At 31.6% G+C, this 18,216-nt stretch overlaps 3 protein-coding genes and 1 long non-coding RNA gene across 5 annotated transcripts; 1 reads left to right on the top strand and 3 right to left on the bottom strand.

Moving 5' to 3' along the window:
• Nucleotides 1–4,085: 4,085 nt before the first annotated feature.
• LOC141687534 (asparagine--tRNA ligase, cytoplasmic 2-like) lies at nt 4,086–7,185 on the bottom strand. Its single transcript, XM_074492842.1, has 8 exons — nt 6,489–7,185; nt 6,121–6,357; nt 5,369–5,959; nt 5,086–5,271; nt 4,885–4,949; nt 4,673–4,802; nt 4,534–4,592; nt 4,086–4,364 (listed from the first exon to the last, which is right to left on the bottom strand). Exons 1-8 carry the CDS (start codon nt 6,897–6,899, stop codon nt 4,181–4,183), a joined length of 1,863 nt encoding a protein of 620 aa, XP_074348943.1. The 5' UTR covers nt 6,900–7,185; the 3' UTR covers nt 4,086–4,180.
• Nucleotides 7,186–9,821: 2,636 nt separating this feature from the next.
• On the bottom strand, nt 9,822–11,007 carry LOC141684406 (uncharacterized). The gene is made up of 4 exons (XM_074489380.1): nt 10,648–11,007; nt 10,486–10,548; nt 10,310–10,366; nt 9,822–10,199 (listed from the first exon to the last, which is right to left on the bottom strand). Exons 2-4 carry the CDS (start codon nt 10,526–10,528, stop codon nt 9,853–9,855), a joined length of 447 nt encoding a protein of 148 aa, XP_074345481.1. The 5' UTR covers nt 10,529–10,548; nt 10,648–11,007; the 3' UTR covers nt 9,822–9,852.
• A 7-nt stretch (nt 11,008–11,014) lies between these two features.
• Nucleotides 11,015–11,683, bottom strand: LOC141684407 (uncharacterized). The gene is made up of 3 exons (XR_012560637.1): nt 11,427–11,683; nt 11,305–11,359; nt 11,015–11,214 (listed from the first exon to the last, which is right to left on the bottom strand). It is a non-coding gene; the product is annotated as an uncharacterized LOC141684407 (long non-coding RNA).
• Nucleotides 11,684–15,289: 3,606 nt separating this feature from the next.
• On the top strand, nt 15,290–17,736 carry LOC141687343 (F-box/LRR-repeat protein 12). 2 transcript variants are annotated; one of them, XM_074492584.1, is made up of 2 exons: nt 15,290–15,517; nt 16,047–17,736. In XM_074492584.1, exon 2 carries the CDS (start codon nt 16,395–16,397, stop codon nt 17,565–17,567), a length of 1,173 nt encoding a protein of 390 aa, XP_074348685.1. In that variant the 5' UTR covers nt 15,290–15,517; nt 16,047–16,394; the 3' UTR covers nt 17,568–17,736. The 2 variants fall into 2 exon arrangements, with proteins under 2 accessions (XP_074348685.1, XP_074348686.1); XM_074492585.1 differs by having other exon boundaries at nt 16,044–17,736.
• The last annotated feature ends 480 nt before the right edge of the window (nt 17,737–18,216 follow it).

Here is an 18,216-nt window from a genome sequence, read left to right as displayed (position 1 = left end):
TGTACAGCTCATCCCATTATTTTTACTTATCAGGGCGCGTCCTGCGCCTTGGGCGCGTCCTCCTCCTTTCAATATCTTCCTCCTCATCTCTTTACATGACAACCCAAAATACAGCCTACACAATCATGGACGCATCCTACATATACAGGGCGCGTCTTCGCTTCATACAATGTAGACTAAAACCTAATTATTCATCTTCTTGTCCCAATTCAATTCCAATTGACCCGTATTTGACCCGAGATGATCCAATACCAAATTTTGGCTATAACAACAGGTGTTTGGTAAATTCTAAAAACGGTTGTCTGGAAAAACGCTTTTGGTCTAAAAGCTGTTGTCGTCAAAAATATGTCCCCCATATTTTTGGAAAAAGCTGTTTTCAGCTTTTGCAAAAAGTAGCTATCAAGTTTCATCATCAAACCTTCTCAACAACATAATTTTTATATATTATATCTCAAAATATGCATAAATTAAAAAAATTACCAAACAATCATCTAATTTTCCTGACAACACTTTTTCCACTAGCACTTTTTTCTCACAGCACAGCAGTTTTCAACAGCACTCTCAAACGGAGACTAAGTATAGTATGATATGTTGTAACTTGCAGCGTACGTTTGTGAAAAAAATGAACCTTTTTTTACGAAATGCGTCGATTTCAAAACAAACCAGAAGATATAGAAATTAATATCGAGTTTCTTGTGTACGTTTGTCCACACACTAGGGCTGCATATGGGCTGGGTTGGGTCAGTTTGATTATTTTAACGACCCAACCCATTTAATACGGGTTACAAAAATATTAAATCATTAATCTCAAAAAAAAAAAAAAATCCAACCCTATAATTGTATGACGGGTTGGGTTGGTTAGAGTTGGGTTGATCGGATTGCAAACGTCTTTTTTCGCATTTTTTTACCAACGGTCTGCATTGGGGAAGGACTTTCATTATCCTGTTACACCTTAAGTGAAGGTAAACACACATTCTAAATAAAACTAAGAAAAGTGGCACCACGCCAAACGCTTTATCTTTGTAAGAGAAATAAATAAGATTATAATAATCATTTCAATGAATGCAGCTACATTTATTGTGTCATATAAATTTAGGATGCGAGGATAATTATCAAAGATATGTATGGATATACAAGGAGAGTTAGATAAAAGTATTTTCATGGATCTTAAACAAAATGACATAATTTATAACTACCTTAGTTGATAATTATTCGCAACATTTGCAGGTTTGCTTCTCTAAATATTTCCGGACATATATGTATATTATTCAGCTCGGCTCTATTATTCAGGTTTTCTTCTAACTTCAAGTAGAGATTTACAAGGTTAACTATATGAATTATATAGTTTCAAGCATTTGCAAGGTAGGAGTAAGGTTGTCACTGCTAGGATTATAAGTTATATGAATTATTTTCCTAGTTTTTTTGTTAGGGATGTAATGGAACTGAAAGGGGCCGGGATGTAATAAATTTGAAATGGGTTGGGCGTACTAATAAAACCGGGTTGGGTTGGTTTAGGATTTCAAATATGTAAAATCTGAACCAACCCATTATAAACGGCCCAAGTAAAAAATTACTCAACTAACCCATAAATTTAAAGGGCTCAATTTAAACGGCTCAGTTTAGGGTTGGGTTGACTTAGATTAGGTTTTGCGTGTTAAGTGAAGTATGAGCAGCCTATCACACACCGAAGTTCTTTGTAACGTTGTAAAGTTTGCTCAACTCTGGGCAACTAGTACTAGCCTAGGACTAATAGTGCAAACATACGAAATAGATGAAGGCAAAGAAAGGGTCGACTTCACTCTCAATTAATTGATAATTGGAGAGCACAGCTACCTACCACACCACCATCTTAACCGTCTCATTTACTATACACATATTCTGCACTGTCATTTTCTGTTGCAACAATGTCCAAGCACCACTTTAGGCCTTTCTTACCTACCACGCATTTCCCCTATGTTAATTTTTATTTCTGAAAACTAAGTACTAACTAATCCATCTTCTAAAAAAGATTTGCACGACAGGTAGAATTTCCAGCAAACTGCTGGTTTCTGGTACCCACAAAGAACCACACAAATCACAATGCAGTCTGCTGAAAACCAAATTGTTACACATTACTACTACCTTGTTTGTTACAAAGGTAGATTTCAAAGATCTTTATTTCGTGTCATTTCATCCACGTCCTTCATTGTCTAATTCTCTCTCTGTCTGCTCTGGTATGAGCACGAGCAGGAAACTAAAATCTCTACAAATGCGCAACTGCCGACTTGAAAAAGAAAACTATAGTTTTTCTATTCATCCTCATGCGGATACATCATACATGTCCATCGATACATTACACGTCTAACATTATGTATTAAAGTTCAACAAACATAAAGAGATGGTCCAATGATTAAAACAGCTCAGCTGCAACACTAAGCAATTGATGCCCACTAAATTCTTTGGTCATCCAAACATGGTTATGACTTCGTGACATGCGAAGATGTCATTCATCTTAATATAAAATTACTTAAGAAAGTAGGGTAAAAAGCATATGTAATAATTTGTTTGATTAGTATGGAAGTTTCGTAGTTTATAGATACTCCATACTAGTAAACTATATTTTGATTTGCGTCAGAATCTCACGTCAAGATTCAACAAGTACTAACCTGCTGGCACTGCGATCAGGGTGTTATAATCATATAAAATAGGACGGTAGTCAACGCTGATACCATTTTTAGTTTCGAATACAAGGGGTCGAAAAAATTCTCTTTAACTAAATCAGTACATATACACAAAATAACAAATAATCATATATTGGAATAATGTATTATTTACAAGATTATCAATCTACAGAACTGTTCGCGAACGAATTCGAGCTCGACTCGGTTCATTAAGAACTCGAACACGAGCACAAAAATAGAAAACGAGTTTGAGCCAAGTATTTGACATGTAATGTTGAATTTTATATAATGGTTTATTACGAATATTTTCGGACGAAAATCTACTCTTACTTGTCAGTTGCAACCGTTAGAATTACCGACAATTTTACCAACATATAAATCCAAGGATATTCAACATCTTTGTGTTTTTCAACAATCAGGTCAGAAATACCCTTCAAATTTTGAAAATCACATTTGATTCTCATGTCAATCATATATTTAGAAAGCTGATCTTCTAAGTAGTTAGAAGACGGATTTGTTGAAGGATAAAATTGAACTAATTTTAGCTTATGGAAAGCTAATAAAGAATTTTGTGAATTAAGGTACGGTAATTTTGTGAATTTTAGCTTATCAAAATTTTACATGTTTAATTTTTATATAATTTAAATATACATATTTAACTAAATTAAAAAATTTAAAAGGTGCGTTCCCTTTCCCTTTAAATGAACAGATGTCGGCTATTTGTAATGAAGGTGAGATGTGTTTATGATTTGTTAAAGATAGGCTTGATATTGTGCAGTTATGATTTGATTACTATTACATATAGAAAAACTTTTGTGTCAGAGCTCTTTTAATGAAGAGATCCATGGTCTTTGTTTGAAATTATTGCATCCCAGTTAACATCCCATGCTACCTCATTCACGCCCCATTGGCATCTCAATAACTCCAATAGAGCACTAACAAAGGTGTCACGTTGGCACCTGCACCCCTTGTTAGGGTTGCTTTAAGACATAACACAAGAGATTTCTGCAGTCAAGTGGATCCATTTGGAAATTTAAATGTCAATGTTGAGAATGTAAAAAGCACGAGTATTTTATTGAAATTTAAATAATAACATCAACTAGAAAAATTTTGACGCTGTTGTGCCTAAGATGAAGGGGTGGCAGAGAAGCTTTAAAAATTTTAGAATTTGTGACGGCAATGCCTTGGGGCAGTGCACGAGGGACTTACCACCGCTAAGTTGTGCTAAGTGCCTGATCACTGTAATAACCAATTTCGATTGTTTTTGTCATTACAAGAAAGGCTGTTCAGTTTTATATAGCAGTCATTATGTTTGATATGAGGACATCCATCTTAGTGTACTTCTGAATCCCAGAATTGGAACTTGTCAATTATGTATCAGTAGTTTCTGAACCTTGATAACTAATATGTAAAGCAATGTACATGTCTTTGAATATCTGGACAAACTTGTGTCCTATTATTCTACTTCATTAATTTATTTTCTTGATATTTACATGTATAAATTGATATACAGATGATAATCAGTTACAGGCTTTGCCAAAGCTCCGCGGAAAAGGGATAACATCTCTGACATCATTGAGGCCAGTGGCATTGAGAACTAGGAGGTCAAACATGAGACTAAAGCCAGAGTTTTTGGCAGTTCCATGCCTGCGAAGATCCATGTACCACCAGTACTGGTCCTTTAGCAAGCTCAACTCTTTAATCCTGCAATTTTACTCCAAATCAGTTATAATAATGTACACCTGTGCTACTTGATTCTGTAACTATGTAATGTTTTCTTCGTGCTACATATTCATGCTTAGAATTGCTATTGAATTCGCAAAGTATGAGTTATAAAGTGGTAAGATTTCTGCCAATAAATATGGCTCTTTACCTTGAGTCTAACATATTGAAACGCTCCTCAGTTTGGCTTCCTCTGATCAGAGTTCCAGCCTGCAAACGTTGCTTATTGATTCAGAATAGAATGTAGAGTAGGCACTGTATTTCGTCAAGAACTACTTGTTTAAGCTTACCTTTGGTACAATCAAATCGAATGCTGCAACTGTTTTCCCATCGTCATTAAGACGCACATTGAATGGCTTAAGATCTTTTGGATAATTATATATGATTACTGGTCTTTTGTAGATCTCGTCAGCTATATAGCTGTAATTATACAGGACAGATTCTTAATTAGTATGTGAACTTATTATGTACATGAAGTGTATAAATGTTTGTTTTAAGTTACCATTGAAGCTCTTCACTTAAGGGAATGCCATGCTCAATCTTCACATCAAATTTCTTCACTGTGACCTGATTGGGAACAATAAAAATATATAGATAAATCAGATTATCATGGAAATTCTGTAGTTCATCCACAATGTCCATTTGTTCAAGTGAATAAAAGTTATATAAATGGTAGAAGAATTAATATTTTCGTAGCTGTCACCTTCTTAAGAACATTAATAGCCTCTGCATAGGAGATCTTATCAAATGAACCTGTGGCTAGGGATTGAAGACGGTCCACAATAGTATTGTCTACTCGTTTTGAGATGAATGCCAGATCCTCAGCACAATGTTCTAAAACCCACGTACAAAGGAACATCAGAAGATCATTTGCACAATTCATGGCATCCTGGGAAGTTTTACACATTTAACTGAAATTGTCAATTTCTCTTTCAGTCGATCAATATGATTTTGTGATTATGAAAAGAATCCAAAAAATAAAGTACCTCTAACTGTGAGAATGCCATTTCAAGATCCACCATGTTGGTCTCTGGTAAGAAGTTTTTGGACTGTGATCTTTCTGCGTGGAACCTAGGTCCAAAGGAATATACATCTCCAAGGGCACATGCGTAGCTCTCCAGATGAAGACGTCCAGATACAGTTAAATACGTTTGGCAAGAAAAGTAATCTTCTGAAAATTTAAGCTTATCAGTCTTAACATAAGTATGATCAGCCTTTGATTTTTCTCTGGCTTCTAATTGTAGTGCCAGCTCATTTGTTTTATGGAGATCCTGAAGTGCAGCAGCCAAAGCTTCCTTATTGCTATCTGTCCTTTTAAGTTCTTCAATTTGTTTATTTTTCTCAGCAATAGAAACCTTAACAGATTGAAGCCTTTCACCAGCTTTGTCCTCGATACTAATGGGCTTCTCCATCTTACTCTTTTGTCCCAAAAGGGTTGTCACGTGAAATTTTTGACTTGATCCTTCAGAATCTGTGGTAGTAATTATCGGCACTTGCACATTGAGGAACCCTTTGTTATGGAAGAATGTGTGGGTAGCATGAGTCAGTGCATTACGGATTCTCATCACAGATGCGACCTTTATAATGGTATTCAACAATTTAATAAAATGTCAAGATAATCTCCAATTTTTGCAGCAAGGCCAACGTTGCAAGTAATGAAGTTTTTCCAAAAATATTTACAATTCAAGCAATTAAAAAATACGCAAACTGCACAGTTAGGCAAGATAGCTGAATTTACCGTGGTTGTTCTAGGTCTAAAATGTGCATGATCCCTCAATGAATCTAGGGGTATACGCTTCTTTGACAAGGGATATTTAGCATGATCAACTAATCCGACGTGTAAAATCTTCTCAGCTTTGAGCTCAATAAGATTTTTTCCCTGCAATAATGGCTGCTGCAATATGCCTTCTACTAGTATACATGTTCCGGTGAGCATGATGTTGCTTGGAGGGACTAGAGATGAGTCCACCACAATCTGTACCAAAACGTTAACCAATTAGAAAATTTCTACTGAAAAATTTTGGTAATCTGGGCCCTAATTATATGTAACATAGAAGCATCAAAGTCGAATGAAATTATATATATAATATAACTTATGAAATATACCTGAAGACTTCTCACACATGAACCATCGCTAATTTGCAGAACTGAGATTGAAGGCGGTGGGGGCTTAGTTATGAAGGACTCTAACTTGTCACGAATATTGTGACTATGTCCTCCAAAGACTTTGATGATTGAACGTAAAAATGGTATGCGCGACTGAATAACTTCGGTGCATGTAAAATCTGTGGGAGTCCCAACATTTAGAGGCACATCCGAAGTTTTAAGGGGCTCTTCTTTTTTGTGTTCCTTAGAGGACTTAACCCAGCCTCCAATCACAAGTCTTTCACCGACCATTCCAAGCCCATTATCGCTACGATTTAATATGGTTTTCAAGATTATTCTGCTGGAATATCGAGACAGAAAGGGAGCTGGCATTTTAGCAACAGCCAGTTGGCCTTGTTGATCAGAATCCATTTTTGTGTAAAAAGTGAAGTTATGAACAATACGAAAGAGAAAACTGAGAGTTGTAAAAAGGTTTGCGAGATGAATGTGAGATTGTTACGAGGCATTTAGCAAATATATAGTACAGAAAAATATGTAAATGTGTAGGTGTGTATATTGGAAGCACCGAGGGGTAAACAAGAGAAGAGGTGGTTTGAGGCAAATGCAAAGAGAGAATTAATGGAAGAGGAGAAACAAATGAAAGGGTTTGGTATTCTTCAAAGGTTGGGTTTCGGCGGGAGTTTGCACACTCCAACGGCTTTCTTTGATGTGACTTGCCAGTATAAAATAATTTTAGTGGTGTTTTTATGTAAATGCACGGGATTCATTTTCATATTGTAACTTTTTTGAGAATCAATTTGGTACCCATTGCATTTTCCTTACATAGAAGATCAGCAACCTACTTTTCTGCCATTAACAAACAGCGACATAGATGCTTCAAAAAAATTCATGACTAAAATCTTGAGGTGTTACAAATTAACAAGTTCAAGGTGCAAAAATAAGACTTTAAACATGGTTTCTTTTAGCTCGCAATTACATAAGACCGACGCATATATATAATACTAGCTCGTAACCGTAACTCGTGTGAAGCAGGGTCCGAAATTAAAAATAATAATATTACATTATTAATTGTATAAAACTTAAACTCATAATTTTTACAAAATACAGATCTAAATATAATATATAAAATGCTGTTAAAATATGTAGTTAAAAAAGTCGAAGTTAAGTGTAACCCAAAAATTTCAACGTATTGTTTTAGTTATACATGCATCTAATTATTTACTTATATAAATCTGATATGTTAACTTACTAATACAATTATTGTAAAGTAAACCGACGCAGCAACAAATAAAAATAAAAATTGAAGGTAAATAAAAATTACAGAAAGTAAAAGTTGACTTTTGTCAGTTGAGATTTTATTACATACAATTTTAAAAATAATTGTATAATGTTCTAGTGAGTACCAAAATTTAGGACATTAACATGATTTCCTTATTAATACAGATAGTTGATAACCCGTGCGACACACGGGCTCGAGACTAAAACATCGAATTAATATTTGTAGAGAATTATTCATAATCCGTGCAAAACACGAATCAAAATTAATATATTAATATTAAGATATTAAACTGGTACTCGTAAAATATAGTTATGTGGTTAAAAAGAATCGAATCAGACACTATAATTCTAATTTTGCATTATTTTACTTGATATAGAAATCTAATATATTAGTTTTATTTATGTGAAACGAATTGTATCTCTATCTTATGAACCAAGTATTTGTTCTTTAGATAATTTAATATTAATTAAAATAATAATTATCATACAATTAGCTTTTGCAATATAGTTTATTTAATATTACTTAATTATCGATAAAAATTACAATTATATGAACATTAACTAAAAAGAAAATAAAATTTACAAAAAATATAAGTCGTTTTGTGTTAAAATAAAGTTTATTGAGAATAGAAGTCTACTTATATCAGGTAAGTACCAAATTTGGTACTTTGTTAATTTGGTACTTTTAGCACCAAATTATACAATGTTTAATTAATATATTAATATCAATATTAAATTGGTACTTGTAAAAAATAATTATGTGGTTTAAAAAGAATCGAATCAGTTATGAAATTTTCCACTATAATTCTAATTTTGCATTATTTTACTTGATATAGAAATCTAACATATTAGTTTTATTTTTTGAAACGAATTGTATTTCTATCTTATGAACCAATTATTTGTTCTTTAGATAATTTAATACTAATTAATATAATAATTATCTTATAATTAGTTTTTGCAATATAGTTTATTTAATATTACTTAATTATCGATAAAAATTACAATTAGATGATCACTAACTAAAAAGAAAATAAAATTTACAAAGAATATAAGTCATTTTGTGTTAAAAATAAAGTTTATTGAGAATAGAAATCTACTTATATCAGTTAAGTACCAAATTTGATACTTTGGTATTTTTGCACCAAATTATTGTATAATTTCGTTTATTAATAAAAAGTATAGATACTGTTATACTTCTCAAACAACATACCGCCATCATAAGACCAGCAGCATATGATGATTTCCGATATGGAACTAGCTAGCTAGCTCTCAAGGTTTTCACACGTATGTTATACATATATACGAATCCCCTATATGTTATGTTTAGTTTTCACTATTTGTTTTTCGTAAACCTGTTGTTCTTGAGTCTAAAGTTGTCTAATATTCAGTTTGTTCGTGTAAATTCTTATTCACATGCCCTGACCCAAACATAGTTTGAAAATGACTCCTGTATTTACAATAATAATATTAATCAACATAAATACAATTTATATTTATAAATTTTAGTGCTCGATATGTTTGACATATATCAGATAAATCCATCTTTTGATTGGTATGTGTATTCATGTTTCATGGTAGTGGACTAGTGGTGCACCAGCCTAGAGACGTGGTCGCATAAACCAGTTTGGCTTTTCAACTGATTAAAATCTTCTTTTACTGTTCGTTTGTTGAATTTTTACAAAAACAGTTTTATTTATTTAGATCTTATGAAATGAATTAAACTTATTAACATATATTATTAATATTTCCAGGTATTCAACATTTGATAATGAAAAACTTAATAATAAAAATAATGAAAATATAATACTCCTCCGTCCTTTTCATTTTTTACATTTTCTATTTTGGACAATCTCTTCCATTTTTTTACATTATTTTAAATAGAATTCTTTTAATATTATTAAACTCAGAAGACTTGCTTTAGAGCCCCACAAGTATTTTAATATTGCTCATTTATTTTCTTGTTTCTTTAACACAGCAACTTGATAATTATTTTATATTATTTTATTCACAGACTTGGTTTATGTACATAAACCATTTGATAACTCTTTAAACTAATATTTAAGCCGGTGCTGGGTTTAATAAAAAGTTAAAATTTGAATATTAAATTTGAGTAGTTATCTGTAGTTATTTTTTTCCATTTTTTTTTATAATAAAAAACAAATGTATAACGATTTAGTCTTGTACACCTCTGGAAGGCTGCACTTTTAAATTCATCATTGTATAAATGGATTAAATACGGTGGAGTTTGTGGTAATGGTGGTATCTTCACCTCACCCTTCCTGCAGCAAATAGAAAAGATTGGGTTCCTTTGGTTACCCATCAGGGCTCCGCAATGTCTACAATTCACAGAAGCTCCTCCCAATGTTGCATAATCATCTGGTATAACACGTTTCCTCCTCTGTTTAGGCCTCAAATCAGGTAAAATATCCAATTCTGACAAACATTACCAAGCATTTTGTAAAGAACCACAGTTGACTATCATCTTCCAAAAATGTGAAGAAATATCAAAACATATACAACTAAAATCCGAAATTATTGTTTACCTGAACTATATTGTGTATCGAATTCATCGTCCATAACTTGATCAGTAAAGTAAGCATCTAAGATAAAAGTTGACACGGTTTAGTAATGTTGGATATGCTGAACACAGTTGGACCAATCATTGTCACATATCTTTGATTTAATTGCTAAACAAAAACATATATTGGTTCAAACTCACCAGCATTATCATTAGAATAAATACCATCATCATCTGAGGACATGCCAGCAATCCTGGACTCCTCTAAAAACAAAAGTAGTGTATGCCAATTAAGTTGTCGTAGTTTTAAGAGAAAGAAAAACTATATTTGTAAGACAATATTTGATTTAAAGATGTACATACCGATCTGATCATCATACACAGTACTGTTTTCATATTGAATTTCCTCATCCAACTCATTATGAAACAAAAGCCTCCCTGAGTCCTCTCCACTTAACTTTGACTTACCCTTATCCTTTTTGTGGTTAGGTATAGAACTTTGTCTAACTTTATTAGTTATATTAGACAACGGAGTTCTATAAGAATTGGTAGGCAAAGTCGGATTTACAAAATCGGGAGAAGTTACAGGTGAATGTATTCCAATATTAGAAATGAGAGTTCTATAGGAACTGGTACTAAAAGTCTGATTTACAATATCTGGAGACGTAAGCTTAATTGGAGGGAAATGACTCGCATCATTGCTAATTGTGGAAGGAGTAGTAACTGCAAAATAAAGCAAGAAAAAAATTGTAGAAATTACAAATTATATTATAAGAAATTGCAAAGGTTTGTATAGCTTACACCGGCTTAAAGAGGATACAAAAGTAGAGTCCGGTAATAAACCGTTATCAGAAGCAAAGCCAAAATTCTCTTTTCTTCTAAGTGTTCGTCGCTTTGCAGCCTTACGGGACTTAGCAGCACCTCAGTACCCTGTTATTACCAATTATGACATGAACATAATTAGACTGTGTTACCTGTGAAAATCCAATCATAAAATTAATTGTCCAATCATAAACTCACCTTGTACCAGGTCTTCTGAGTTGAACAAATGCCCAGGTTTGTTATTTTCTTCACCCTGTTCAAATTTGGAAAACTATATTAACATGTGTTTGCAGATGTTCATAGAGAATAATTGAATTTACCTCCATGGATGTTGACCCTGTTCAGCAACTTTGCCTACACCTCTTGTTTAAGTACAGAGTTGAGGACAGCCACAAACAGGTGGATGATATTCAAATTCAAAATTCAAATTTTTGGAAGTACAGAAAAGCGTAGATTAAAATAGTGTCCCAGTTTTCTATGTAATTTGTAAAGCTTCAGAGAGAAGCTTGGAGTAACAGCTTAAAGTTTATTGTTTATTTGGTCTGATTTCTTTGATTGTTTGATATGTTGCAATGCACTACACCCGTCACGTGATATTGTACTATGACTAGGGATAGTGGCAATTGATGTAATAAGGGTGATTTGGAGGGTTAGAAACCTAAAATGAGGAGAAACACTATTCATAACACACAACAGAAACTATTATATAGTAGATAGTAGATAGTAGATAGATAGATTGAGGAGGGAGTATTTTTACTAACTTGGGCACCGACGGCACGCTAAGTGACACTATGAAACCGTGAATAAATGGAGGGTGAAATCAATATTCTTTATTAACAAGTAAAAAGATGCTTTATTGGTCACAAAATATTAAAGTACAAAATATTCAATTTTAGTACTTATCTGACGTAATTTGATTTTTACTATATCCAAATTTTATTTTTATTAATTAGTATTTATTTAAATATCTATTTACTTTTAATTAAAAAAAAAATTTTATCAATAAATAAGTAATATTAAATAAATTAGAGAAATATTAAATCCAGAGCGGGAGTTTTAATTTCCAGAATAAAAGAACTCTGAAAATAATGAATTAACCTGAGATTAATTTTTACTGGGATTATTGATGTAAATCCAGGAAAGGTATTTTAGTCTTTATACATGTATTTTGCTCTGAAAATTAAAAAACTGCTCTGGATTTAGCATTTTCATGAATTATATTGAAAAGGTTAATTATAAAATAATTATAAGATAATATTTATATAATATTAAATTATCTAAAATAACAAATATTTGGTTTATAAGATAATTAAAATCTTTACTCTTTATTAATAAGTAAAATAATATTTTATTGCAGCACAAAAATACAGAAGTACAAAAGTATCAAATTTTGGTACTCGCCCAACACTTCTATTTTCTCTAAACTTTGTTTTCTTTTAGTTAGAATTCGTTTAAGCGTCTATTTACTTTTAATTTGAAAAATATTTTTTGATGAGTAATTAATTAATATTAAATAAATTATATTAAAAAAACTAATTATACAATAAATATCAAATAATATTAATTAATATTAAATTATTTAAAATAACAAATATTTCGTTCATAAGGTAATTATACAATTCGTTTCACACAACAAAACTAATATGTTAGATTTCTATATAAAAAAAAGTAAAACGATGCAGAACTAAAATTATCATGAAAAATTTCATATCTTATTCGATTCCTTTAAACTACATAATTATTTTTTGCAAATACCAATTTAATATTTCATATTAATATATTAATTTCGATCGATATTTCGCACTACCAATATTAATTCAATATTTTAATCGGCTTCGCGCGATTTATTAACTATCTATACTAATAAGTGAAACCATATTTTTTTAGAATACAAAATTACCAAATATTTATACTCACTGGAAAAATTATATTACTATTTTTAAAATTTTATATATTTAAATCTCAACTAACACGAATAGACTTATACTCTCTATATACTTTGTTTTCACATTAATTTCTATTTGTTAGTGTTAATCTAAGCGTCAATTTACTTTTAAATAATTTTATTAGTAAAAGTTAACATGTTAGATTAATATAACAATTAAAATAATTAGTACATATATGGTGAAATTTTATAAATTTAATAATTATACTTGATTTTGATTTCTTTTAACTACATAATTTAACATCATTTGTTTATTTATTTTAATATGTGTTTCGCACGAATTATTATGAAATTCAATTTTATTCAAATAATAATTTGATATTATTTTTAATGTCGTGCCGTGCTTCGCACAGGTTACCAATTAATTTAAAATAAATTATATACTCATCATAATTAATACCAAAAATATTAGAAAACATAAATTTTTCATACTTGTGCTAAAACTTAGAGTAAATTACATATTATATCCCTTTCATTTGGCTCATTGATATTTTCGTACCATTTGTTTCAACAATTACATTTTATATCTCAAATAAGTTTGAACGCTGCATTTTACATCCTTTCCGTTAGCTTTTGTTGTTATCGTTAATATGTCAGGTGTAAAGAAGTAATTTGGCCATATTTAATTGCATTTTGATCATTAAAGTTTAAAACAGTTTTCATTTAAACTTATGAATAATTTTTTTTAGAGTTAATTTCATTTTGCATCCCTTTGGTTTCAGCATAATGCAGATTGGGTCCATAACTTTAATTATATACAATATGCATCCGTTATGTTTTAATACCCTTATAATGACCACCCTTCGGCCGATTTTTGTTAATTTTAACCGTTAAATAACGATCGACTAGGGGTAAAATGGAGATATTAATTATAAAATATTTAAAAAATATATTAAAAATTCGAAAAACTACAAAATAATATGTAAAAAATATAGTTAATTTTTTTTATAGTGTGAGTATCTATATAAAAATTTTATAATGTGCGTAATAATTATAAATATATCAAAAAATATTATTTAACCTGGATATTTTAAAGATAAAATAGTTAAATAGAAAAACTAAAAAAAAATATTATTTTAAAAAAGGCTTAAATTGATTTAACACATGATCCAATTTTTTTTTTAAAAAATCATTATATGTTTCACTATTTTTTCAATATTTTGAATTCATTAATGTTTATTTAAATATTTTATATGTGTTATCTCCGTTTTACCCCTAGTCAACTGAAACTTAAAGGTTAAAATTGACAGAAAATTGGTTAAGGGGTGGTTATTGTAAGAGTATTAAAATTTAAGGGATGCATATTGCATATAATTAAAGTTATGGACCCAATCCGCATTAAGCTGAAACCGACGGGATGCAAAATGAAATTAACTCTTTTTTTGAAATTAACTCTTTTTTTAACAATGTAATCTTCAACTATAAAAATTAAATATTTTAACCCATTTATTAAAAGTGAACTTTTTTATTTTAGTTTTTTTACCATCCAAACTACATGTTTTCGAAAATAGTAAAAACTGAAAGTTCTATGACAATTAAACGATCTTTCCGTACTGATAAGACTCATCGTATTTGGAATTATAACGAATAGAAAATTAAATAAAATGTGCACCCAATTAAAAATTATTTTAAAAAAACTTTTAAGTTTTTTTTTAATTCCTTCAAGAATCATTTAATTTTATTAATTTTTTTGAAAATAGTAAAATTGTTAAAAATACGAAATGAATTTTTTATGAATATTATACGTACAAATTTTTTGAAAGTTATTCAAATAGATTTTTAAAATTTTTTTCTCTTAATATTATTTAAAAAAAATTAAAAAAACATAATTTTTAATTGGGTGTCCGTTTTATTTAATATTCGATTCGTTATAATTCAAAATTTGATGGTCCTTATCATTTCAGAAAGATCCATTAATTATCTAGAATTTTTGTTTTTTACGATTTTTCAAAAAATATAATTTGGAGGGTCAAAAAATAAATAAAAAGGTTAATTTTTAATAAATGGGTTAAAATATTTAATTTTTATAGTTAAAAGTCAGAATTAAAAAAAATATTTAGAGATTTAGATAAAAAATGTGTTGAAGTGTAATTAAACATGATCAAATTATTTTTTTATCACCGATATATTTGACGGTGATGACAAAAATTAACGGAAAAAAATGCAAACTGCAGGCACAAACTTGTGTGAAATGCAAATTACAATCGTTAAAAACAAGTACTAGCAAAGTGCCTGTTAAGCAAATATAAAGGATCCAATTGGCAATTTACTCTCAAACGGGGGATCTTATCGAAACATGACATCTTGATTCAAGTCTTAAACTGTTAAACACCTTACCTTTACAAATTTGGTTATATCGCTTCGCAATTTCACCCTTTCATTTTGGGTTTTGCTAAGCTGCTGCTGTTTCTATTGCATCACTCCATGGGTTTTGGTTCTTGATTCTTATCCGTCTCTTATTTGTTGGTGAGCTTCCTCCAAATTTCAACATATTAATTTTATAGTAACTGTTATTTAAATCCTCCAATTCATTGTATTTGCTGCTTCTCACTTTGACCACATTTAGTTGTTTGTGTCGCCTCATTTCATTAAGTTTCCGCTGTCAATGTGATTAAAAGATAAGATTGGTGGTTTTATGCTTTTCCACAAATCAAATCAGACTCTTATATTCTGCAAGTTTAGTTGATGCTTCTTAGTTGTTAACAATCGTATGTCTTAAAACTCGTCAATTTCGTTTTATGACTGCTCTTTTTAGTGCTTCTTTTGTTAACTCGCCTATATTAATTGACTATTTGTTATCTACTCTTCTTGCTTTTTTACTGTAGCAGCATATATATGTATGTTTGTATTTCACATTTGCACGTATGCTGGCTTTTTAGTCATTCAGTGCACCTGTATGCAGTCCTCTTATGCCTAATTGTTTTTCTAAGAAATAAAAGTATATTTTGTTTTTGCTCGTCCTCGGTAAATTTTAAAAGTTATCATTTTGAAGCAGCTGCAAGTCTTGTGGATACCCTTCAAAGTCATCATCTTTGTACCGCACCACTTCTGGAATAGGCTCTGAGTGTCTCAAATCCATTATCATCCTTTGGACCAATTGATCTCATCAGTTGAAAACTCAGATTGAGAGGGTAACATCTTTCGATCTTTCCTCCTTGTGATCCTCATTGCAAAACCAAACTTTGCTGTTGTGAATGCTGAACTTCTATTGTATTCCGAAACATAGATTTGCATACTCTCTGTGGGTTTCAAGTCACCAACTTTCTCTAGCATATCTTACAAAAAAGACTGTGATAGATATTCAGACAGTACAACCTTAAGAAAAATAAAGCTGGTATTTGCAATGGAAACTGCTGCTAGAGATTGTACTACCTCCATTATGCACCTTCCTGATGACTGTCTTTATTTCATTTTCCAACGGCTTGAATCTGGTGTCGATCGCAAGTCCTTTGGTCTGACTTGCCATCGGTGGCTACACATAGAAAATACAAGCAGGCGATCTTTGCAATTTCAATGTTCATTCCGCCAACTAAACCACTCTTCATTATCTCGGACTAGCACAACAATTGGTTCCTTCCAGTTGTATAGGTTACTTAATCGTTTTCAGCAGCTAGAGTTATTGTGCCTTTCAGGATGCATAGACCTTCCTGACTCGGGACTAACTCAATTGCAATATTATGGCTCAAAATTGCAGATGTTGTATCTAGATTGTTGTTTTGGAATCACAGATGATGGACTTTCTGTAGTTGCCTCTGGCTGTCGTTCTTTGACTTTTATTAGTCTTTACAGATGCAATGTTAGTAGTATTGGGATAGAAACCTTGGCTAAATCATGTCAAGCACTACAAGAGGTGAATCTGTCATATTGTCCTCTTATTACCGACACTGGTATTAGAGCTCTTTCACAAAATTGTCGTCAGCTTCGAGCAGTCAGGATTTCTTCCTGCAGAAATATCACAGGTGTTGGGTTTCACGGGTGTCCCAATACCTTGGCCCATTTAGAAGCTGATTCCTGTAAGCTCGAAACTGAAGGACTTACAAAGATTGTAAGTGGAGGGGGATTGGAATACTTGAATATTTCCAATCTAAATTGGGCTGTCCCCGGAAATGGTTTAACTATAGTTGGCACTGAATTTGGCCGAAGACTTAGAATCCTGGATTTTCGTTTGTGCAGAACTGTAGGTGATGAGTCCATCATAGCAATTGCAAGAGGGTGTCCTTTGCTTCAAGAGTGGAACCTGGCTTTATGTCATGAAGTTAAGCGACCAGGGTGGGAGGCAATTGCCTTGTGTTGCCATAATTTGGAGAGGCTTCATGTAAATCGGTGTAGGTCCCTTTGCGATCTAGGTCTGCTTGCCCTTCAGCGAGGGTGCCAAAAGCTCTCTATCTTGTACATTACTCGATGTCGTCAACTCAGTGATCCTGCAATAATGATATTTAAATGTTTAAGGGGAAATGTTGAGATCAAAGAAGATGAAGTCATGTGCATTGCTCCTGAGTGGGCCTTTTCCCGATGATAAGTAAGATGGTCAATTTTCTCTTATGAAGCCTATATGCTTTTTGTTTTACAGTTTGGTACCCTTTTCCGTTTTGATTGTAACCTGTAATTTAGTAAATATGTGTTCTTGGGAGGAAAAGTGTGTCTTACGGTGTTTTAAATCCTTATGCAACAGCTACATTTCTTTATGTTCTAAATACAAGTTAAATGTTGTTATTTGTTAACAATCCAGTTGACCAATCATTTATCTCATGCAAACTGTAATCGACTTCTACTTCTTAAAGTAGTGTCGGGTTGCTCTCTTAGCGTCCAGGTATAATCAAGTTGAACTTATGCTGCTTACTATATCATAAAACTATAAGTGTCAAGATCGGGGATCTATTCAATTGCTGTGAATGCAGTATTGTAAAGTGTTTGTTGAAAGAAATGGATTAAAATAGAGAATTTGTTAACTGCTGAGCTACTGAAAAAATGATTAGCAGTTGGTCTTGTACGGACCAAACATTCAATAAGAATTGCTGTTGTGGCAACTTTCTTTATCAAGTTAACTAGCGGCTGGGATAACTTTCTCAATCCAATTTATTCGTTTTAAATTTGCTTTTGCCCTCGTTTGTCATATTCTGTAAGTAGTCTTGGGGCTGTTTGATAAGTTTTTCATGTCAAAAGAC

Source organism: Apium graveolens, chromosome 9 (assembly GCF_009905375.1).
Source record: "Apium graveolens cultivar Ventura chromosome 9, ASM990537v1, whole genome shotgun sequence".
Lineage (NCBI taxonomy): Eukaryota > Viridiplantae > Streptophyta > Magnoliopsida > Apiales > Apiaceae > Apium > Apium graveolens.
This window is presented reverse-complemented; position numbering and strand designations above follow the sequence as displayed.